The 23,410-nt window shown below is 41.2% G+C and overlaps 2 protein-coding genes and 1 pseudogene across 2 annotated transcripts; 2 read left to right on the top strand and 1 right to left on the bottom strand.

Annotated features, from left to right (window-relative positions):
- The first annotated feature begins 6,794 nt into the window (after window positions 1-6,794).
- On the top strand, window positions 6,795-8,031 carry LOC146391676 (uncharacterized; annotated as a pseudogene).
- Window positions 8,032-12,715: 4,684 nt separating this feature from the next.
- LOC146391675 (uncharacterized) lies at window positions 12,716-13,831 on the bottom strand. Its single transcript, XM_084922885.1, has 4 exons — window positions 13,786-13,831; window positions 13,488-13,581; window positions 13,213-13,300; window positions 12,716-13,099 (listed from the first exon to the last, which is right to left on the bottom strand). The coding sequence occupies exons 1-4, from the start codon at window positions 13,829-13,831 to the stop codon at window positions 12,716-12,718; spliced, it is 612 nt and encodes a 203-aa protein (XP_084779011.1).
- A 3,786-nt stretch (window positions 13,832-17,617) lies between these two features.
- On the top strand, window positions 17,618-22,783 carry grpel1 (GrpE-like 1, mitochondrial). The gene is made up of 4 exons (XM_084924622.1): window positions 17,618-17,770; window positions 18,758-18,905; window positions 20,806-20,887; window positions 21,658-22,783. The coding sequence occupies exons 1-4, from the start codon at window positions 17,703-17,705 to the stop codon at window positions 22,002-22,004; spliced, it is 645 nt and encodes a 214-aa protein (XP_084780748.1). The 5' UTR covers window positions 17,618-17,702; the 3' UTR covers window positions 22,005-22,783.
- The last annotated feature ends 627 nt before the right edge of the window (window positions 22,784-23,410 follow it).

Here is a 23,410-nt window from a genome sequence, read left to right as displayed (position 1 = left end):
TGCATGATCATATTTTTTGAAAAAATTGAAAATTAAAGAGTTATTAAATATCATAATTATATTAATATTATATTGTTTATTAATATCATATTTTGTATGGCCACCCTATGTTTTATTACTTCCTTTATTACTTCCTAGGTCATAAATCACTGGGTTTGGGTCTAATGTCCGTCCTTTTATTTCCCACTGTTGTTTTTTTAATTGGTTGCCTTATGGTTCCAAGCATTGTCGCCATTGTTTGCATTTTATTAATATCTCATAACACTTCTTTAATCAGCCACCATCTCTCCTATGGACTTTTCAATCTCTGCGATTCCATATTGGATTCTTGATGAATGTGGGTTGTTGTTATTCAGCATGGTCCCCCTTTTAACTTTGAGCACCTGCCCCCTCAAACATCACTGCATAGCCGTGCCTTGAGGTAACTCTTGTAAAATGATACAATATAAATAAAACTGAGTAAATTGACTCAGTGGGGAGGAAGAACTCCCTTCTAAAAGCAAAAGACCTTAAGTGGAAACAGGCTCAGGGAGGGCCTACTATCTACCGTGACTATTGTGGTTGATCAGGAGAGAAAAGAGGAACATAGAGACTATGACCAGAAAACAGGGCTAAACACACGCTACCGGTGCGTCAGCTTTGTAGTGATATTTTTTGCCTGCTATCCAAAGCATGAAATTAAACATTATAATGTAATGTAAGTGACTACGGCAGATCCAGTGGCATTTTGATCATTTTCATTAATACTTTGAGGGTTGCTGTCCACAATACATACAGAGCTGCAGCTCTCCCGCTGCCAGCTCTACATAACAACCACAACAACAACATTCGCCAGAAACTCAGAACTTTTAAGCTGGCGAGGCGTGATTGCAGATGCCGCTCAGGTGGATCAATCGCACCTGCAGCAGCACCGGAAAACCACGCCCCGCCACATGTAACTTATACTGAAACATCCTATTTACATCACTGAATGCTTTCTGCTTTGTAACTGATTTGTACATTACTGAAGGCTTTACAAACTAAGACATCTCTTATTACTGCTTAATTCAGCAGATCCCTAGTTTGAAACTTGCAGTTATGAGAATTTAAGTGGGTGATGCAATTCACTGCTAGTACATTACTAAGCTTAAAGACCCCGGGATCTTCTGAGAACAAATTCTTTTCATTTGACTGAAGTTTTGCATTTAGCAGTTATGCAGCACCAGAGCACTCTCCCTCTCCATTACACAAAGTGATGGGCTGTACAAATAGTGCTGTTGACAGGGTCCCTCTCCCTCTTTGTGCGCGTTCAGCGCTCACTGTACGACTGTATGAGCTGCTCTCAGAGAAATACCAAAAAAAAAGAATGAAAGTGCTCCTCCGGGAACCCGGCTGTCCTGCAAGTGTCACTAACACTGTGAAAGTGTCCCTCCAGGCTTTGTTGTGCATAGCATGCACTCTCCTCGCTGATTCTCATATCAGCGAAACTGCTCCCAGGCCATTCATTAAAATATGTACTTGAATGCCCCCTGCTGGTGGCCTACACTCTATGCCCATCAAACTCTGTGGCAATCATCTGACCCAAGCGAACTATTTTCCTGCCCTCGATCTGATCTGTGTAAACAAACATCCCCTTGGTAATACTGTGAAGGTCTTGTTAGTCTTGTTGGATGAGAAGTAAAAGGGCTTGGAGTGAATCCCCACACATGAATAATTGAACAACCTTGAATATGTTGTCTTCCAGTTTGCGCAAAAAACAAAAAAACAACAAACTTTCAATCTGTATCCACCCACCAGCTCTCGACCTTTCTTCCAGTATGAGCAACTTTGAAGTGAGGTTTATTTTCCTCTGTGCCCTTGTGTTCATGCTCTCCTTCAGTGCCTAAGCCCCTCATTTGTGCCTGACTACCATCAGCCGCCTCCAATTCTTTTTTCTGCTATTTTGGCACATTAGGTTTAGAGGCGAGTTGCTGCAACATCACTGGTAAACAAACAGTCTGTCTGCTGCACTATCCCCAAGGCTGGGGGCTCATCATGATTATTCATGAGGACTAAAGTCTTAACCCAAATAGGCGCCTGACAAACACACTCATCGTGTCGCCTCTATCAAACTTTGGAAAGGAAGAAAGATTGAAGAGCGGCAAGAATGAGGGTCAACAAAATAGATGAGACCTATCAAAAAAATCAGTTAGGAGCCTATGTGAATACATGAAAAATTAACCTTACAATATAAAGTCCCTTGAGGCAATTGTTGTTGTGAACTGAATCTGTTCTGCTTGTCCATCTCAGAGGCGTGGCTGTGCTGGACCCTATCCCAGCTGTGACTGAGCGAAAAGGTGGGGTACACCCTGGAAAGGTCACCATTGTGTTGCATTATAGAGTTATAATTCTCTATGTGAATGGAGACTGGGACATAAAACTTCATGCATAGACCTGTCAAATCTGAAAGTGCTTTAAATGGGTCAGTGACTTTGTAGCAAAATAAAATTTAGTAGTATGTCCTCCAAAGTTCAAACTGCATGCATATGTGCTTGACAGTGTGTTCATGCTCACCTCGAGTTTCCTTTTACGGGGTGTTTAGAGTGCTTTTTAATGCACTTAAGTTTGTAAGCCAGCTTCAAGTTGTAGTTAGTTGCACCAAATTTAAAGTTGTTCATTATGAAAAAAGAGCTCACTTAATAATAATGTATCTTTTAATAGATATATCTGTCAAAAAGAAATGTTTTCCTTCTGAAATGTAAATAAAACTATGCTTTGGTTTTTCCAACAATGCTTAACAGCCTCAGGGTGTAATAACTCCCTGTTGTAAACTTCAGATTACTGAGATTGTGCCTCGGATAACATCTCAATAGCTTGAGGAGAAGCAGCCCTCTCTGGCTGACTGTACTCTGCACCAAGTGCTAAACTTAACTCAGCTTAAATTCAGATGTCTCAACAAAAGCTGCTAGAATGCGAGAACATTTTGGTGAAAAGCCTTGAACATGCTTTTACACATGAAAAAAGAAACTGGGTTAAAGCTTCTGTCTGATGGTTTTAGTCAGTGAGAGTAGCTGCTGCTAAGCTTTCAGCAGCACCAAGCTGCCTGAGTCAAAAATGTTTAAAGAGGTTCATTAATGACAGACATCAAAGTCTGACACTGAACAGCCTCATCAAAGCAGAAACAAGAAGGATCTGTGCTCCACCTCATGAAACAAAGCCAACATGTCTGCTCCGCTTACTGCAAAATGGAGTCATTTCCCTCCTCACTTTTCCAGCCCTTTAAGGCAGTGACAGAGGAATGTGAACAGGTGGAGTCACAGGGCTGGGGGGCAGAGAAAATGGCAGGCTGATCAATTAGCTCCACCTTGTCAGATGTACACTGAAAAAAGAGGAGGAGGACAGAGGAAATGAAAAGGAACTTGAATTGTGTGTGTGACATAAAGAGACAGAAAAATGATGCAAGGTTTAATTTCATGTAGAATGAAGCTGATTCGCTGATGGGAAGCAGACAGAGTGACAACACATCTTCAAATACCAGGCTGTAAGTGGAAATGTCATTCACAGGAGCACGGTGGAAGATATAGGCAATTTGACTGTCACAACTCTCATAATGGAGCCACATTTCACCTATAACTGCTCACAAGTTTGTGTGTGCATGTGTTTGTCTGCTCAAATAAATGAAAAAGGAACACTTTTTAATCAGAGTATAGCATCAGGTCGATTAAACTTCTGAGACCCGGTCAGTCACTTTCAGCTGACTGCAACAGGTGCAGTAAAGGGGCAACAATGAGACATCCCTGCAAAACAGGAATAGCTTAGAAGTGGATGCTGCTGACGTTTTCCCTCCTTCCCTCATGGCTCCTTTTTTTTTTACTAGTTTTGCATTTGGCTTGGGTCAGTGTTACTACTGGTAGCATGATGCAATACCTGGCCCCTACAGAGGTTGAACGGGTAGTCCAACTCCTCTTGAATGACACATGTATCATTGCCAGAAGGTTTGCATCTCCCAGTACGGTCTCAGCGCATGGAGGAGATTCCTTGGGAAGAGCTGGAAGCCTCTGATCACCTTAAACCTCTGGGATCTTATGGTGATGATCATTCTTCTCACTCCCAGCTTATCGGAAAAAGCGGAAAAAAGTGCGAGAGACGGTGAGAGAAAGAAAAAAAAACCAAACACGGCTCGCAATAAGCAGCCGGCTCCAGCCATTTCCTTCACAACCGACAAATCACTACTATATAGGATTTACATATAAACGACTCTAAGCTCTAAATCTGTTTTGATGGTTCTGGTTAATTTACTGAGCTGCATGCACTGTTGAGACAAAAAAAAAAAAAGAACCTCGGTGATCAGTGACTATAATCTGTCTTTTGATTTTCAAATTAAGAACAAAATCTGAAGTACATTTTACAATCTTAGGTCTCCCATATACATCCTTTCTTATTTTTATTTTTTTATCAGGCTGGCTTGATCATTGTAATACTTTGCTCTTAGACCTCCACAAGAACTTTAAATTAACCATTTAAAAATTGCTCTTCTTATTCTGCTAATGCTGTTCTTTTTGTTGAAAAACTCAGAATTTTGACTGTATAAACTATCCAAGACATTTTTATTAGTAGTAGACGCCTTAACGCCCACTCACATCCTGGGCCATCTGACCTCAGGAATTCGCATGATAAGGTGGGGCCAGGTTTCACAAAGAGCTCACCCGAAACCCTGGCTGATTGGGACCCACACCCAGTTTCACACCTTGGCTCAGGCGATTAGAGGATCATCAGGGGGTCCTTTTGTCCCTCTGTGGGGGGATACTCCCACTAGGTTTAAATCTGGGACTCCCCACCATTTGACCTTAGAACTGAAGAAGCTTCTCGGATGAGAGGTGAAACGTCTTCAAGCAACTTAAAGAAGTCCAGACGCTTTTCTTTGCAAGCTCCTTTGACTACAATGACCTGGATGACTGAGAACCTTCACAGACTTCTCCACACTTTAAATGCGCTCTAATGATGGGAACGTGTGGTAACATTTAGTCTTAACTGAAGTAACATATTCCATCTATAAATCACCCTCTGGGTATCCGTAGAGGTTGTCAACAAAGTTGGAGATGGTGTCGTCGAACGCCGCAGCTGAGATGCCGTCATTGTCCTCACTGTCGTCCACAAACTTCAGCCCCTCTCCCTGGTTCACTCCTATCAGGATGTCATAGCTTTGTGAATTGGCAGCATTTCATTTCCCAGTAAACAAAATAAATAATAGCTGTTGGCATGAAATTCCTACTATAAACTGTAAATACTGCAATATATGCAGGGTTCATACACATTTTTTAGGGTAAAATTTAAGCACTTTTTAAGCACATTCAAGGTCAATTTTCAAGCTTTTCCAGCACATTACCAAAAAAGGAGAAGGCATGTTTCACTTTGCATCACCTCAGTAAGACCTTGTAAAAATGTAAACAAATCATCTTAGGGCGATTTAAATGTCTTTTGTTCCCCTTTTGTTAAAAGAGAAAAATGCAGCACACAAAAATAGTGAAAAAGGAAACGGTTGCCTTACATGGATATAGTGTACAAACTCAAAAAACACATTCCTCTTAAAAATGTGCAAATGTGAACAAATCAATTTGTTAGAGATCTTCATCTCCACTGTAAATAAACAACAAGCCAGAAAACAAGAAAACTGCACCAAACACTAACAAATTAATGTCTTCTCATCAGATATTGAAGCTTCGTTCCTGTGTGACATAAAAAATAGGAGACAGATGTTTGTTTGTTTTTTTGTTCTTTTTAACTAGTTAAGCACCCACGCCCAGAAAAATGGTAAATGGCCTGTATTTGTATAGCGCTTTACTTAGTCCCTAAGAACCCCAAAGCGCTTTACACGTTCAGTCATCCACCCATTCACACACTGGTGATGTAGCTACAGCCACCCTGGGGCGCACTGACAGAGGCGAGGCTGCCGGATACTGGTGCCACAAGGCCCTCTGACCATCACCAGTAGGCAACAGGGGAAGTGTCTTGCCCAAGGACACAACGACCGAGACTGTCCAAGCCAAGCTCTTGAGCCACGATCGCCCAGTGGGGACATTTCATTTTCCAGCAGGAAGCTCCCCCTTTTTGTTATAGCCTTTAGATCAGGGGTCGGCAACCTGCGGCTCCGGAGCCGCATTCGGCTCTTTAGTCCTTATAGTGCGGCTCTGCATGGTTTGGGAAAATAAATTAGTATTTAGCTGAAGTGTATTTTATTTATGTTAGTTCTTTTTTTTAACTTGTAGTTCTGAATTGGAAGATTATTGTGATTTTGCAATATACAAATAAAATTATATTTTGTTATTTTTTCATCGCTCAAAATAAGCGTCACACTCGCGGAAGCCGGTGTACCCGGCGAAACGCCGTGCATTTATCGAGCCTTTCAACCCCAGATAGGCCAATTATGGCTCTTTGGCTCTTAAAGGTTGCTGACCCCTGCTTTAGATGAACAGAGTTTTTTAATTAAATACATATTCTTTAATAAATGCTCTCTTTTATAAAAAGTAGGATAATTAAAAAAACTTTTATTATACCTCTATTGCGTAGAAAAAAAACTGTCTTGTTTTCTGTTGTCTGTTATATAATATTAGGGATGTTTGTGACAATTAATTTCTTAATCGGCTGGACTAACCAATAGTCCACAACTAGAAACACTGAAATTTTAAGTTAAGTTTGAAAACAGTTTAAAAAAAAAATACCCCATTCCAAAACGTCTTGTGACAATCTCATTGGCTTAGGGAGTGATGATGTCATAGATCTTAAGAATCTTAAGTCCTTTGATGTTTTTCCTTAAGTAGGGGTGAGAAACAGCAAGTTTTAGTTCGTTTCAGCAGCATCTGTGTTTGCAGCCTACAAAACGTTCACCACAGAAACATTTGGAAAGCTCTTCAAAGTCATCGTATAGAAACTCCAACATGTTTCCAAGAAAAAAACAACCAATTCAAAAAGATTACGCCACCTCTCCTTCCTGGCGTGGCCGGCCAATTTCCCCAAATGGCGTCTCATCCTTACAAAGGGCATTAGAGGAGAGTAGGAAGGAAAACTACCTTCTCCAGAAAAAAATGCAACAAATTGAAGAAGAGAAACTTCAACTGGAGGACAAGTGTAGACGAATGGAAGCCCAAAATAAAGAGCTGGAAGAAAGACAACAGCGTCAGCCGGACATAAAAATTATTAATGAGGGCTGGGGAATCAAGTTTGCTCAGACCCGAGAGCAGATTGTGCACCTCATTAAAGAAAACAGGCAAAAGAGTGCAGAACTAAAAGAAATGACCAACCAGCTCCAAGACAAGAAAACAATGACTGATAAGATACAATGGGATCTCCAATACATGGACCGAAAAAATCAGCTCCTCCAAAGACAGCTCCATGAAGCTGTGGAAGAAAAGAAAGAATTCCTCCAACAAAAGGAAGAGCATGACAAAAAGCAACGAGACATGCAGCACGAACTGAAGAGCATGCAGGAAAAATACCGAATGCTGAAAGAAAGCCTGGATGAAACACTGCGCCAAAATAAAGACCTTCTTCAACAGAAAGAGCAACAGCAGGAAAGACTGAAAGAAGGAAAACGCATCGTCCAGGACTTTGAGTCTAAAAATCTAAAACTGCAAGAGTTTTGTAATCAGCTGGAGGACAAAGCAACTAAAGTGGAAGAAGAAAAGGACAAACTGGAGAAACGGTGCTCACAGATGCAGAAAAGGATCGATCAGATAGCGAGAAACAACTCCGAGCTCGTTAAGGGGATTTTGGTGGAATTCAATAACTTGAAGCGTGAAAACACTCAAATGCAGGCGCAAAAACAACAAGAAGACAAAATACATGAAGACCTGCAGCTCACGCTCCAAGAAATCCAGAAAAGAAACGAGCAGTTAGGAGACAAGCACAAAGAGGTCCAACAGAGAAATGCAGACATGCACATGGACAAGCTGATACAGGAGGCAACATCCAAACAACTCAAAGACAAGCTTGAAGAACAACAAGCAACATTGGAAGAGGTGGAACAAAGATGTGAGAAACTTGAAAAGCAAAACGCAGAAACCATCGATGAGCTGAGAAATCTCATCCTGGAGAAAAAAGCGCTCGTGGAAAAGTGCATGAAAAAAAAGAAAAAATGGTTCCGCTTGTTCCAGAGGAGAGACGCTACTGCTTCCTCACCTGATGTAGCCTCGTCTTGCTCCACCTCTGTTAACCCCCCCAACCAGTCCCAGCAGTTGACTGTCCCCTCCTGAGCCTGGTTCTGCCGGAGGTTTCTGCCCGTTTAAAGGCAGTTTTTCCTCCCCACTGTCGCCAAGTGCTTGCTCAGAGGGGATTGTTGGGGTTTTCTCTCCTCTGCCTTTTTTCTTCATTTACTTGTTTAACTTTTTTCATTATTACTTCATTTTACCTTGTTTCTTTATTTACTTGCTTGTTTAACTTTTCTTTCAACTTATCTAAATAATAAACCAATTAAATTTATCCTTTGAGTATTTTTCATCTCATCTTTACAGAATTTTTTCCAAAACATTTTCAAACATTCAGATCTGTCTTTTATTTTCTTCTTGAAACCTCATAAATGGTGAACTAAAAACCCGGAATATGGTTTGAAACATAGTTTCAGCTGAAACCGGCATAACATGCTGTGTGTGTGTGTGTGTGTCTGTGTGTGTGTGTGTGTGTGTGTCTGTGTGTGTGTGTCAGGGTATCACTAGTTAGGTCATCATGTTAAGACTCATTCACTCCAAAATTATTTAGGCCAAATCTTTAAAACAGTATCATTGCATACTGTTCTGCCCTCAGCTGAATGTCTCTATCCAGCTTATGCAGAGAGCTAAACATTAAATGGCTTCAGTAAACACTCAGGAGACCACGTGGCATTCTTCAGAGCTTTACTGATCCTTATTTTTCTTTTTGTAAAACTGTAATAACAGAAACAGAATACAGTGTATTCACTCTCCATACAAATACACAAAGATTACATTAAATATTGTTGACTTATGTAAACAGTCACTACACAATCTCAGTATCAACACTACACCCGCGTAGCATTTCAAGAGATACAGCTAACACCACATGCTGGTATGTTTCATGCTAGCAGGCTAAAGAAAGGGCTAACAGCTAGCTTGTGCTAGTAATGTAACAAACTCGCTAAACACACAAGAAACTCATTGCTTTGCTGAACAAGGTACTAATAAGTGGGAACAATAAACCGCTTTGCCACACTTACAGATTATGCCTTTTCAAGGGCGTCAGATGCAGGAAATTACAGAGACACAGAGAAATGGACCTTCCCTGTCGAGCGCTGGGAGAAAACCAGTGCTTGTAGTGATGGGTCGGTTGCGAATGAAATGGCTCTTAGAGCCGGGTCTTTGACGTGAACGACGCGAACCGGCTCCTTGTCGCGAGCCGTGGGTTTTTTTTTTCTTTCTCTCAGCCTCTCTCTCGCACTTTTTATCCGCTTCACTCCGCATGCGAGCCTTATGCTTTGCGCTGGGAGGAGGGGGGAGGGGCGGTAGTTGCACTCAGTAGCACAGGAACAGAGCAGGAGGGAGAGAAAGAGAACCAGGGACAACAACGTCACATTAGAAAGGTATAGTAATCATCCACAACTATTTTCAGTTGCAGATGATAAAGGATTCAGAAAGTTTATTCATGCAGGTCCATATGACAGAGAATATGCATGTTCTTTTTGTTTTCATATTTTAATTTATATTTAATTGTGTTGTGGTTTGCAGTGTTTTGTGTTGTTTCACTTTAAATTTGTAAAAGGAAAAAGCTGAAAATTTAAGTAGTTAAAAGCTGAACTGTGAATAGTTGATTTTTGTATTATATGATTTATTTATTACATTTTATGTGGAGTGAATAAATAAAAGTATATTTACGGTGGCCCCTCGAGACAAAGCACATACAAACTTCAAATCACGTGCGAACTCTGAAGCACGTACAAACCGTGAAGCACGTACAAACTCCAAAACACATACAAACTCCAAAACACGTAAAACACGTAAAAACTCAGAAGCACATAAAAACTCAAAACACATACAAAAGACAACAGAAGTGCTCCAGGATTCTAGGGGCAGTGTTGAGCTTTTGTTACTCAGGTCGTGTCCAAATTCATGGGCTGCATCCTCCTGAGGACCCGGCCTTCGCGGTCTACGTGGGCCGGGTCCTCAGGAGGTCGGGTAGGCCGGAAGTAAACGGCTGTGGAATTGGACGGTCTAGCCTTCTCGATCTACTCCCGCCCTTAATTCAGAGTATTTCCGGTCGTCAGCGCCACGGCACGAAAATCGAAAATGGACCCCGAAATCTTTCTCCGTTTTTTGTGTTCATTTTTAATTATCAACGATCTAAAAAAACTGTGTCGCGGTCGTCATCGCCGGCATGTTTTGTACTCCAGGCTCATCAGAGAAAATCATATCCAGGTAAAACTATTAATCTAGACGCATTTAGGAATTACTTAGCTAGTTTTATGGATAATTTCAGTGACTGAATGACAGCGGTCATTCAAAATATATGAACAAAATCTCTTAGAAAATGTTCTTCTATAAGTTTACATTTATTTTCAATTATTCATATGATCTGTTACTTATTTTTGTACATAAAATTGCAGTAAAATTGTCAGAAAGCCAAAAACAGGGTTATTTTTTAGTTCACAAAAAAGCTTAGCTACACGGATGAAATGTATAAAATGTTATTTCTCAGTGTTAGTATATTTTACTCAAGTTTAGTAATCAGAATAATGCTTTGATGTCATAAAATAAATGAAGTCATACCTTTCTATTAAAACTGTTTATGCTGTTCTCCACCTTTTCCTTAACCAGACAAGGCCGTTGTACTGCAGGATTAACCAAAGTGTACCAGTCCTGGACCGTTTTTTTAGCCAGGAGGATCCAAGGCCTGATTTTCGGCTAAGCAGGGAGTCTCTGGCAGTGTTGTTAAATCTCCTGAACCAGGATCGGCGGCATGGATGGGGTGCCACAATTGAGATCCTGGTGTTTCTTTTCTGGTTGGCAAGTGGAGCATCCTACAGGGTGGTCTCAAGAGTGTTTGGGATGCCGCGTTCTACTGTCCACTACATCGTCCACCGAGTCACGAAAGAGGTGTTGGCCATTCGCTACCAGGTCATCCACCTCCCAACAACCCCAGAGGACCTGGAGGTAGTGTCCCGTGGGTTTGCAGGGCTGGCACGCCACAGAGCCTTTATGAAAGCGGTGGGTGCAATCGACGGCTGCCACATACGCATCAAGTGTCCAAGTGGCCCTGATGGTCAGTGCTATAGGAACAGAAAACTGTTTCCATCAATCATCTTGCAGGCGGTTTGTGACCATCGGGGCCGCTTCATCGACACATACGTGGGCTGGCCTGGGTCGGTGCATGATTCCAGGGTGCTCCGCCACAGCCCACTGTACAGACAGTCAGTCTACCCTCCTCCAGGGCATTTCATCCTCGCAGATGGAGGGTACCCATGCCTCCAGCGTCCACTCCCCCTCATCACACCCTACAAGAGGCCAGTCCAAGGTGTGGGAGCCCGGCGCTTTAACAGCCATCATTCCAGGGCACGCTCCATAATAGAGCGTGCTTTTGGGATGATGAAGAACAGGTTCAGGGCCATCTTCCTGCAAGCGCTGGAGGTGCACCACACCTTTGTACCTCATGTAAGTGACCACCCAATGTCAAATTAATTGTGTGTGTGTATACATATATATATGTATGTATGTATGTGTGTGTGTGTGTGTATGAAAGAATAATGTGTATATGTATATCACTACAGGTAGTAACAGCATGTGCCATCCTCCACAACATTTGCCTCAGTGCTGGCGACATTGTGGCTCCTGAGGATGAACCTGAGGAAGATGGAGCAGAGGATGATGAAGGGGAGGCTGGATTGGAGGCAGTCAGTGGTGCTCTGTGGCGGGACCAGCTGTCTGCCGAGGTGTCTGCCCTGGAGGAGGTACCACCAGACCATGACTACTGTTAACAGGCAAGTAAACATTTATCTAAGCATCTTTTTTAATACCACTTTTTCAAACTGTTGTCTGCTACAGAGTCACAAGTATTATACTAGTAGTGAATCCACTTTCTCTGGTTTGCATATTTCTGAAAAACCTCTTAGTGGTGCGGCAGCCGTTGATTGAGTCAGCCCTGCAAACCCGTGGATGGACGATGCAGTAGACAGAGGGAGGAAGCATCCTAAAACTCTTTGCAGACCACCCTGTGCAATTCTCCACTTTCTGACCAGAAAAGACAAACCACGGGTCACAGTCGCAGCACCCCATCCATGTCTGATCTTCTTTCGGCAAATCCAGCAACACTGCCAGAGATTTTCTGTTTGTGTGATCTTTCAAAGTATATTTAAAAAAAAAAAAAAAAAAACGGTCCAGGAACAGGTCACTTTGGTTAATCCTGTGTGAAAATTTGTAAATATTTGTATATATTTTTCCTTCTCTGACTAAAATTCATGTTTTAGAAATATTCTTGTTTTATTATTATTTACCTTTGAAGAGTTTTAAATTGACATTTAAAGTTTATGTTCATACATGTTAAAAACAACTAAATAAAATGAGTTCAGTGAAATCTGTTTTCATCAATTTATTCATAATGAAAAACTTAAAATAACACATAGAAAAAGGTAAGAAATGTATTCAAAAAAAGAATATCTGAAGGCACAACCAATTTGGGAACTAATTTTCATTAATCAAAAACTTTTAATATGACATAACAAATAGAACAAAGTAAGAACATATCTGAATATATTTTTAACTTATTTAGGAACTAATCTTTCTAGTATGGAAAAAAGTCTGTCCATCCTGTCCCTGCTCTCCTGTTCTCTCCTCTCCTCAGCCTCCCTTTGGTACTGCATGTCCTCTTTGATGAGCTCAAGGAGCTCATCCTGTCTTTCCCTTCTCCTCTTCCTTCCCGTTGTTGCTGGCTGACCTCCTTCCTCATCTGTCTCCTCTTCCATCTCGCTTTGGTCACCCACTGCTGTACTTGGCCCTGGAGTGTCCTCAGGGAGAGCGGAAATAAGGACAGGGGGCCTAATGGAGGGCCTCTGTCCCATCACCTCATCCATGAGGCCAAACCAGGGCCAAGTAGCAGCAGTGGGCTTCCCACTGACTCCCTCACCTGACCCTGGACACTTGCAATCCTAAAGGCAGAGGAAATCAGAAATGACAGACAAATATAAACAATACAACTTTTAGTAAATGTACATTTATTAAATTTCATTCTTAAAAATTATCTTCTTGACAGCACACATACTTTGTATCTTTTCTTTAAGTTGTCCCACTTCTTTTTGGCCTGCAAGGGGGTGACTTTCCCTTGCAGGCCCATCTTCTCGAGAATAGTCCTGATCGCACACAAAAAAATAAGAGAAGAGAGAAAACCATAACAACTATGATAATCCCTAAATCCAAAAGTTTTCACAGCAGAACACAAGAGGAATATCGTCTGGACATCACAGGTTCTGTACAGAATGAGGGTTATTGAAACCGTACTCAGATGAATATGATGTGTAAATTGATTTATTCGTGTACCTCCATCCCACAGTTGCTGAATTTTTTACCCCGGTGAAGAGGTGATCATTTTCTCCTCTAGTTTTAATGAAGTCTGCCGTTTGCTCTTTGGTCCCTATAAACATATCACAAAAAAGTTGATTGGGAAAAATGTAAGCGCCAATGAAAAACCGCGGGACCCACCATACAAGCTAGTTTACGGACACTTTTTATGAAGATTGTTTAAATAAATATTACAAGTCTATGCAAATTCACAACACTAACAACATAACCGCTATAAAAATGTAACTTTTGTACCACCAGATTTTCATATACTTACATTTAAAAGTGTATTCGTCTCCCGGTTTATCTTTTTGTTCCGCCATCGTTACGTGAATGAAGTTCTGTGCAATGAATTCTGGGCCGGCAAGCTATCGAGCTGGTGGGGTGACAGACGTCACCGAAAACGTCGAAGCACTTTTGCAAATATGCGATATCTTGACAAACAAAGCAGATATTTGAAGTTTACACACCCACATTCTCGCCTGAAAATATGTTAAAAGTTTATTTTGTGACCCAGAAAGATTAATAAGAGTTATTTTAAAACTTAGTAGCGGCCGCCATTAGCCGGAAACTGGGGCTTGGCTGGGCCGCGCTATGAATTCTGGGATATGGTGGGCCACGAAGGACACACCCGACCCATCCTTCAAATTCGGGGAAAAGGAGGACGCATTTGTCGGCTGCATTCGGAGGAGTCTACGAATTTGGACAGCCTTCGGCGCGTCGCTGTGACGTAATCAGTCTAGAAATGCGGCCTCAGGAGGATGCAGCCCATGAATTTGGACACGACCCTAGTGGCTACACAAGTCAGCAAGTACCAACGACCGGATTTGGTGTGTGGTAGTAACAGGTAAATGAATGTGTTTTTTTTAAATTATTTGACTATATATGAATGCTTGTGTAGAAATACACAAACAATACACATATGCTTTCATGCTTTCAATTGTGTAATTTAAGTGATCTAGGTAGCTCTGTTTTGGAAGTTCAGTTCATGCTAGAAATGTGTTTTGGAGTTTGTACGTGCTTTTTGGAGTTTGTACGTGTTTTGTCTCTAGGGGCCACCGCATATATTTATATAAAAACATATATAAATAAAACCACTTTTTTTTTACATTAGTAATTCCTTTTGTGCATAATTTTATATTATTGTTAATAATAAATAAATTAAAGCAACAAAACAACCTGAAGAGCCGGTTCGGAGCAGAAAGAGCCGGCTCTTTTTAGTGAGCCGAGCCGAAAGAGCCGGTTCTCTAAAAAGAGCCGGAAATCCCATCACTAAGTGCTTGAGCTCTTACATGGCGCTACCCTGTCAACCCACTAGATGGCAGGCTTTGCCCAGACAAGATATGGAATAAACATATTTTCTAACATGTTGCAACAGTTAATTACAGAACGAATGATTATGACCCGCCATATAACGAGCTTATAAAAAACATACCTTAGAAATAACAGGAGGGACAGAATACATGCACATTTTCAATTCACTTCAATCGCACAAATAATTATTTGCAGTATCTTATTTATTATGAGAATGTCATGCCTGATCATTTGTACCTACACCTCCAAAAATGGGGGCAAAAGGGAGGAGATCATGTTTAATCGGTTATAAGAAAAGGTCAGAAATATAAGTGCCGACATGAGCAGTGTCCGCAGAAACCTCTGAATCTCAGCTCAAATAAACCATTTCTACAACCAGCAAACAAAGCAAAGACACCGAACAGTTAAAAGAGCAGTGACGTCACCACGAATCCGTGGTCAGGTAATATCCATGTTTTGACTGATGATTTTCTGGAGTTAAATGTGAACCGAAGCATATTTTGGGTGTTATATGCTATAAAATACTTTTAAATAAATTAGGTGTGGGAAATAAAAAAAATCTAAATTTCCTCTGTTTGAGTCACAGTAACTTTGACATAGTAACATTTGCAGTAAGTCCTAAATGTTCACCTTTAAAGTGTTTGTGCTAATAACACCATGTGCAGTAAGACAGGCATGGAGAACAGCACAGACTGGGAGAGGCTTTGAACAGCTGACACACTCAGTTCAGTTCAACATATCAGACTTTAAGAATGCACAAGCATCTACCTAAAATCTATTCATTTAGTCTATCATCTGTGATATTATCATGTAAAATTATGATGTATCGTTCACCTCCATTATTTAAACAAGTAGTCCTTATGTATTTAATATTCATATGTTAAAACACTGAAATTTGTCTGTTGTCTCAGTGGCTGATAGTGCCCCACAGGCCTCAGTGTGAGCTTGAAGCCATTATAATGTTACAGTTGTTTAATGTGTAGGTGCTCATGATATAGACCACAGGGTCTGGGTAGATACAGGTGGGACACAACACAAAAACTTGTCACTAACATATGTTCCTCTCTCGTGATCAGTAACATCAGTTTTCACTGCAGTGATACAAACCATGAATTACACCCGTATAAAATCCTCCCAAATTAAAACAGCTCACTGATGCAGATCCTTTGCAGTGCCTCTCTTGGTTCTTTTAAAAATTCCTGCATGTGTGAGTTGCTGAAGCACACCCCGCCGTTCCCCCTTTTTGAAAACAAAGGAACAGTGGGACTGAGGCAATTTTACCTCAGGATGGCCAGTCACCGCATGCCCGTGATTCAGCAAAACTCACTGGAGGAATCCTGCCTGATAATGCCAAATTGTTGAGGAAAATTTAACAATAACCTGCAACAGACCCAGTGAGCTTGATTTGAAGCGGGTTTAATAAACACATTGCAATGTGGAGAGAGCATCCCAGTGAAACACCAGGACCATCTCTGAATTGTGGCCACCGCCCTTACATCTTATGTACAGAGACACAAACAAAGAACATTCCACAAACTCTTACATGTTATTTTGAATCAGCAGTGATACATCCTACACTTCCTCTATTCAACTGTAACTACACAAAGCAGCCATGAATGTCCAGCACACACGTGTGTGTGTTTGTGTGTGTGTGTGTGGAGAGAGAGAGCTCACAAAATTAGGTGGTGTTCTTCATTGTAATAGTAAAGGTAACATGGGTCCCCACCATTTCTCAAAGACTTGTTTCTGTAGTCTGAGTATGTAATTTGTTCCATCAGACAGACATCATACACTCTCTGGATCCATAGATTATATCTGGTTTTAACCATCTGATAGTTATGCATTTTAGGGCTGCAGTGAGTAATATATTTAGCAGGTAAGTTTTGGCTTTGCAGTCAATATGTTCTGCAATCCTTCCCAACACTGCTACTGTAGGACTTAGTGGAATATTTACCTTGGAAAATGTCTTTGAGAGCATCAAATATCTGCCTCCAGAATACACAGAGTTTAGGGCAGAGCCACAATATATGAGCGTGGTTGGCAGAGTGTGTCCCACAGTTCCTCCAGCATGAACTCAGAATGTGTTGGACCCATCTTAGCAGTTATTTCTTGTGTTCTGTAGAATCTGGTACATTAATGCCCCCTTTATTTTGGGAAACTGCAGGGTTTTGAGTCTAATTCTAGGCCGCTGTTTAGCCTACATGAAGTTAGAAATTCTTTAATACAGCTTGGACTCTCCACCATTTGACCCTTAGAACTGAAGAAGCTTCTCGGATGAGAGGTGAAACGTCTTCAAGCAACTTAAAGAAGTCCAGACGCTTTTCTTTGCAAGCTCCTTTGACTACAATGACCTGGATGACTGAGAACCTTCACAGACAGATTGAATTAGTACTTCTTTGGTATTAGAGTCTCATTCAGGTCTGTCAGTAACTCTTTAGAAGGATCAGGCTTTCTAGCTGCCTTTCCTCACCAACATGCTCTGCCATGTTGTACTATTTGATTCTGATACTACTACTACTACTACTACCACTACTACTAATTCAATCGCGTTTTATACACTACAAAATAAATAAAATATACGACTGTGTTTGCTACTTAAACGGTTACGGTTGAATAACCAAGCGATGAGTAACCTTCTGTTTGATAGGGGTTTAAAAAAACTGTCCTTGCTCTCCTATGCATTTTTCACCTTTAACTTCAACTCAACCGAACTATATTATGTCGTCAAACGCTTTAATAAACACGATTGGCCATCTGCGAGAGTGGGTCTTTTTACTTGTCAGTGATTGGTGCGAATTCCACGCTGCTGACAGCAGGGTTGTACGTCCCGTCAGCGTGTTTTACAAGGAGGTTTGAACTGCACAGCTAATTATTCTGAAAATGGCGAGCTGGTGTGTACGAGCAGTTAGACAGAGCTACTCTTTTGTAGCTTCGCCTGCGCTAATAAGGTAAGGAGTATTTATTGGTGAGTTACGTCCGCTAACATGAGCGTTTTTACAGTAACGACAGGCTTTCATTGGTCAGGTGGTGGCTAGCAGAGTTAGCTTTTGTAGGGTTAAATAGTCCCTACAGTTATCATTAACGTGAAAATCCGGATCAAAGAAACGCTTAAATACGTATGTTTGGTAATATAGTGGCTCAAACTGAAGCCTAATCACCGTATAGGCGTGAAATCCCTAGAAACTGGAGGATGATGACATAACCTGACGTATCCTGAAAGTAGTCCATGCTACAGTAAATATCCAGGGGTCTGTTACACACGCTGTTGTGGACGTGGGATTTTAAAATTGTATTTATTTGATCTCTTTAATGTACTAAACCGTCTTCTGTGTTTCTATGTGGGACTTGACGCAATGCGTATGGACCAAACAAATTTCATATATGTAGATAACTTCCTTACACAAGCCCCTCTTGTTTAACTACAACTTCCTGTTACATTAAATAATGTAATGTCAAGATTTGCGTCAGGTCTCCAAACTTTCCTAATGGCTAGAGAAAGATGCGATATCCCACGAAATGGGCTGTTACAATGAGTTTAACAAAATAAGGCTGACATATATGATATACTAGGCATTTATCATTGAGTGGCAGAAATTCTAAGTTGATCCTCTACCAGTTGAATTGATATTTAATGTGTCTTATGTATTTAGTACACATATACAATGACTTTAAATGCCTTGCTGAAGAATATTAAATTTGTGTTCATATGGGGACACTGAATGTGTCATTTCCATACCCTTGTTTGCTATGAGGAAACATTTGTATTAGCTCTTTTTCAGGTTTCTGTTATCAAAGTGCTTAGAGTAACACAAGTTATGGACTAAGAAATATTTTAGCACTGTACATCAAAGTGCTTTGGCCACATCCAATAAAGTCTCTGTGGTGCATATATGGTGTAAATCTTGCTAAAATTTAAAAGTGTCCTTGCCACCCAGGGGGTCTCCACGATTGTTGTGCATGGCCACCCAGCAGAAGAATGGCCACGGGTCAGAGGAGGAGGCTGAGAAGCCAGAACCAAGCCCAACAGAGAAATCCCTAATGGAGGAGAAAACCCAGCTGGAGGATCAGCTCAAGGACATGACAGTAAGTCAGTGTGGGCTGCAGATCAGCCTGCAGTTCAGTGGTTACCAAAGTTACACTGACCTGGTATAAACATTACCACGTCGATACTTTTTTCTGTACATGGAGTGCAGAATTATTAGGCAAGTTGTATTTTTGAGGAGTAATTTTATTATTGAACAACAACCATGTTCTCAATGAACCCAAAAAACTCATTAATATCAAAGCTGAATGTTTTTGGAAGTAGTTTTTAGTTTGTTTTTGGTTTTAGCTATTTTAGGGGGATATCTGTGTGTGCAGGTGACTATTACTGTGCATAATTATTAGGCAACTTAACAAAAAACAAATATATACCCATTTCAATTATTTATTTTTACCAGTGAAACCAATATAACATCTCCACATTCACAAATATACATTTCTGACATTCAAAAACAAAACAAAAACAAATCAGCGAACAATATAGCCACCTTTCTTTGCAAGGACACTCAAAAGCCTGCCATCCATGGATTCTGTCAGTGTTTTGATCTGTTCACCATCAACATTGCGTGCAGCAGCAACCACAGCCTCCCAGACACTGTTCAGAGAGGTGTACTGTTTTCCCTCCTTGTAAATCTCACATTTGATGATGGACCACAGGTTCTCAATGGGGTCCAGATCAGGTGAACAAGGAGGCCATGTCATTAGTTTTTCTTCTTTTATACCCTTTCTTGCCAGCCACGCTGTGGAGTACTTGGACGCGTGTGATGGAGCATTGTCCTGCATGAAAATCATGTTTTTCTTGAAGGATGCAGACTTCTTCCTGTACCGCTGCTTGAAGAAGGTGTCTTCCAGAAACTGGCAGTAGGACTGGGAGTTGAGCTTGACTCCATCCTCAACCCGAAAAGGCCCCACAAGCTCATCTTTGATGATACCAGCCCAAACCAGTACTCCACCTCCACCTTGCTGGCGTCTGAGTCGGACTGGAGCTCTCTGCCCTTTACCAATCCAGCCACGGGCCCATCAAGACTCACTCTCATTTCATCAGTCCATAAAACCTTAGAAAAATCAGTCTTGAGATATTTCTTGGCCCAGTCTTGACGTTTCAGCTTGTGTGTCTTGTTCAGTGGTGGTCGTCTTTCAGCCTTTCTTACCTTGGCCATGTCTCTGAGTATTGCACACCTTGTGCTTTTGGGCACTCCAGTGATGTTGCAGCTCTGAAATATGGCCAAACTGGTGGCAAGTGGCATCTTGGCAGCTGCACGCTTGACTTTTCTCAGTTCATGGGCAGTTATTTTGCGCCTTGGTTTTTCCACACGCTTCTTGCGACCCTGTTGACTATTTTGAATGAAACGCTTGATTGTTCGATGATCACGCTTCAGAAGCTTTGCAATTTTGAGACTGCTGCATCCCTCTGCAAGATATCTCACTATTTTTGACTTTTCTGAGCCTGTCAAGTCCTTCTTTTGACCCATTTTGCCAAAGGAAAGGAAGTTGCCTAATAATTATGCACACCTGATATAGGGTGTTGATGTCATTAGACCACACCCCTTCTCATTACAGAGATGCACATCACCTAATATGCTTAATTGGTAGTAGGCTTTTGAGCCTATACAGCTTGGAGTAAGACAACATGCATGAAGAGGATGATGTGGACAAAATACTCATTTGCCTAATAATTCTGCACTCCCTGTACTTCAGCTTTTGTCAAGTTAACTGTTCTTTGTGAAGTTACTGTTCTTCACAGAGCAGCACATACATTTATAATCTATCACTCAAAATAAAAGGCTTGGATTCTCCAGTGGGCATGTGATTAAAGTATTTGGCCCTTTTGAGCTCAAATGAGTTTTAGTCTTAGTGATAGAACATTATAGCCTTTATAAAGGGGCTTAACAAATGTAAGTGCAGTTTTTAATCAGCAGTTTGTTTCCACCTTTGTTTCCAGGAAAAGTACAAGAGGGCATTGGCAGACACAGAGAACCTCAGGACGAGAACTCAGAAGATGATAGAGGACGCTAAATTATATGGTAAGGGCTTGTTTCCATTTAGGCTTTCAGTTTGCACCTGTGGGCGTTGGATCTGCTGGTGCAAGCCACTGCCTCGATGTCGTTTCAGCTGGTTCTATACCCTTTGTTTTTGTAACCTCACACACTTTGTTGCTGCTGTTGCAGCCAGGTTGAAGACATGAGCACATGAACATAGCAATAGTTTAATGATATATCAGAGAAGTATTACAGAAGCTCAGAGATTCACAGGTTATACAGAGGGAAATTTGGCAACAGTTTAAAGACTTTGAGACTTTCTATGAGCGGAAAAAAGGATTTCTCTGCTTCTGGTTTTGACAACTTCTCTTCCTTCACCAATGCTGATGTGGAGGTTTTGTCTAAATGGAGATTCTTATCAGTCATCATTGCAGCACCTATTTACACCCTTATCACTAGTATAAACCATCAATGTGCAATGCGGTGAGTAAACAGGTGCCACAAGTGATGCAATGTTTTTAGCCTTACCACCTACCAATCTGCTGTTGCATGTTCCTACCACTAGATGTCAGAAGAGGTCAACTTTAGCCTTGTTAGAAAAATGATTTTCTTATGTGATTTGATTCAGTTGTTTTTGTATAGTGACATCATATCTTTTAGACTTTGGTATATGTTGCTAGGTTATAGTTAAAATGACTCAAGAAAATGCTGAGTAGTTTAAAAATGATACAAGGTTAGAGTTGATTGTTGATAGAAAAATGCAATATAATTGAAGGTGTAACCTGAATAATTATCCAACATCTTACCCTCACTAGGGATCCAGAGCTTCTGCAAGGACCTGCTGGAAGTTGCAGACATTTTAGAGAAGGCCACAGAGAGCGTGCCCAGGGAGGAGGTGACAAGCCAGAACCCTCACCTGAAGAACCTGTACGACGGCCTGGTGATGACCGAGGTCCAGATCCAGAAGGTGTTCACCAAGCACGGCCTCATCAAGCTCAACCCAGATGGCCAGAAATTTGACCCCTATGAGCATGAGGCCCTCTTCCACGCCCCTGTCGAGGGTAAAGAGCCTGGCACTGTTGCCGTAGTAACCAAAGTGGGCTACAAGCTTCATGGTCGTACCCTCAGACCAGCTTTGGTGGGTGTAGCCAAAGCTCTCTAGAACTGACACTGCAAGTCTGTAACAGAGCGGGATTAGCATTTCTTTCCTGACTGTTGGTTGACCTCAGGCTCAGCAGACTACTCAAGGCACCCTACCATCATCTTCTCACGTCTGTCCACACATCCCCTTCCTAAGGTGCCTCAAAGAGAAGGGGAGCAAAGCTGAACTTTGTATCTGGACAGTGTCCAACAGTTTTTAACAGATACACCATGTATCGCACAGGATTATTATTTTTTTTTTTCCTCATTAGTCATGCAAGTTGTGATCTTTGTCTTTTGATCAAGGAAACAAGGACAGGTATTCATATACATAGTTCTCAGAACTATAAATAATAAGAAAAGGTATGAAGTGAGATCGTGAACCCCTGCTTGCAAGACTTTTTGGGCAGAGATGAGGTATAAAATATGTTCACAAAGTGGTTAATGTTGTTATCATTCCAGACTTCATTGTAAAATGCTCATATTAATAACCATATATTAGAATAATAATTAATTTCATTCTGTGAAAAAGTGAAAGAACAGCACAACAGGAAATGATAGGAAGGTTGACATTTGCTCTGTGCTGATAGCGACTTCCCTAAAGCCCTGTTAAAGTAATCCTGGTATTGTGGATGTGATCAGGTGGGGTAAGCCAACTTCAGCCACTGTAACATCTCTCCCAGAGTTGTGGTTGACTGTGATGTGAGAGCTTTATCTGTCAAGTAGAAGAATTCTGTATATGGACCTTTTTGTCCAAATTGTCATTGCATCCAAATAAACTGATCAATTTTGAAATCCTTATTGTGGTACTGTTTGGCTTTTATACACGTCTTTAATGGACTGCATTTTAATGAAAGGTGCAGGTAGCTCATGCAACCAGTTCAGAGTCCCTAATCAGTTTACATTTGTAATTAATTAATTATTATTTTTTCTCTCAAGGATATAATTAGCAGTTGTGTCCATTCTAATATCTAATGCATTTATAACTCCAGAACTGACCTTAGGTTTCTTTAATACCAGAGTAAGCTTGTAAAGCTGTCTGTACTTTTATTTGTTCCATAAACTGTAACTAAAAGATGTATATCACATGTGTGAAACTCCAGGCCTCGAGGGCCGGTGTCCTGCAGGTTTTAGATGTGTCCTTGATCCAACACAACTGATTGAAATGGCTAAATGACCTCAACATGTCTTGAAGTTCTGCAGAGGCCTGGTAATGAGCTAATCATTTTATTCAGGTGTGTTGACCCAGGGTGAGATCTAAAACCTGCAGGACACCGGCCCTCGAGGCCTGCAGTCCGACACCCCTGATGTATATGGTTCCCAGATCTGAAAAGTAGGTCACTGTGGAAGTCCCTTAAAGCTTTGTTTCCCGTGGCCAGCAGGGGGCAGTTCTCGTTCCACAAAGCACTGTAAAGTGAAGTCATGCTT

The sequence above is a fragment of the Perissodus microlepis genome, chromosome 3 (genome assembly GCF_051167445.1).
Source record: "Perissodus microlepis isolate ML-2025 ecotype Zambia chromosome 3, ASM5116744v1, whole genome shotgun sequence".
NCBI classification, from domain to species: domain Eukaryota; kingdom Metazoa; phylum Chordata; class Actinopteri; order Cichliformes; family Cichlidae; genus Perissodus; species Perissodus microlepis.
This window is presented reverse-complemented; position numbering and strand designations above follow the sequence as displayed.

What these genes read in the sequence shown, in the direction of transcription:
- LOC146391675 (XM_084922885.1), bottom strand. Translation starts at nt 13,831, where the DNA reads ATGGCGGAACAAAAAGATAAACCGGGAGACGAATACACTTTTAAAT. An exon ending in AGACGAATACACTTTTAAAT is followed by an intron (nt 13,582 to 13,785) that starts GTAAGTATATGA and finishes ATATGTTTATAG; the next exon opens with GGACCAAAGAGCAAACGGCA. An exon ending in ACTTAAAGAAAAGATACAAA is followed by an intron (nt 13,100 to 13,212) that starts GTATGTGTGCTG and finishes CTCTGCCTTTAG; the next exon opens with GATTGCAAGTGTCCAGGGTC.
- grpel1 (XM_084924622.1), top strand. Translation starts at nt 17,703, where the DNA reads ATGGCGAGCTGGTGTGTACGAGCAGTTAGACAGAGCTACTCTTTTGTA. An exon ending in ATCAGCTCAAGGACATGACA is followed by an intron (nt 18,906 to 20,805) that starts GTAAGTCAGTGT and finishes CTTTGTTTCCAG; the next exon opens with GAAAAGTACAAGAGGGCATT. An exon ending in AGAGGACGCTAAATTATATG is followed by an intron (nt 20,888 to 21,657) that starts GTAAGGGCTTGT and finishes TACCCTCACTAG; the next exon opens with GGATCCAGAGCTTCTGCAAG.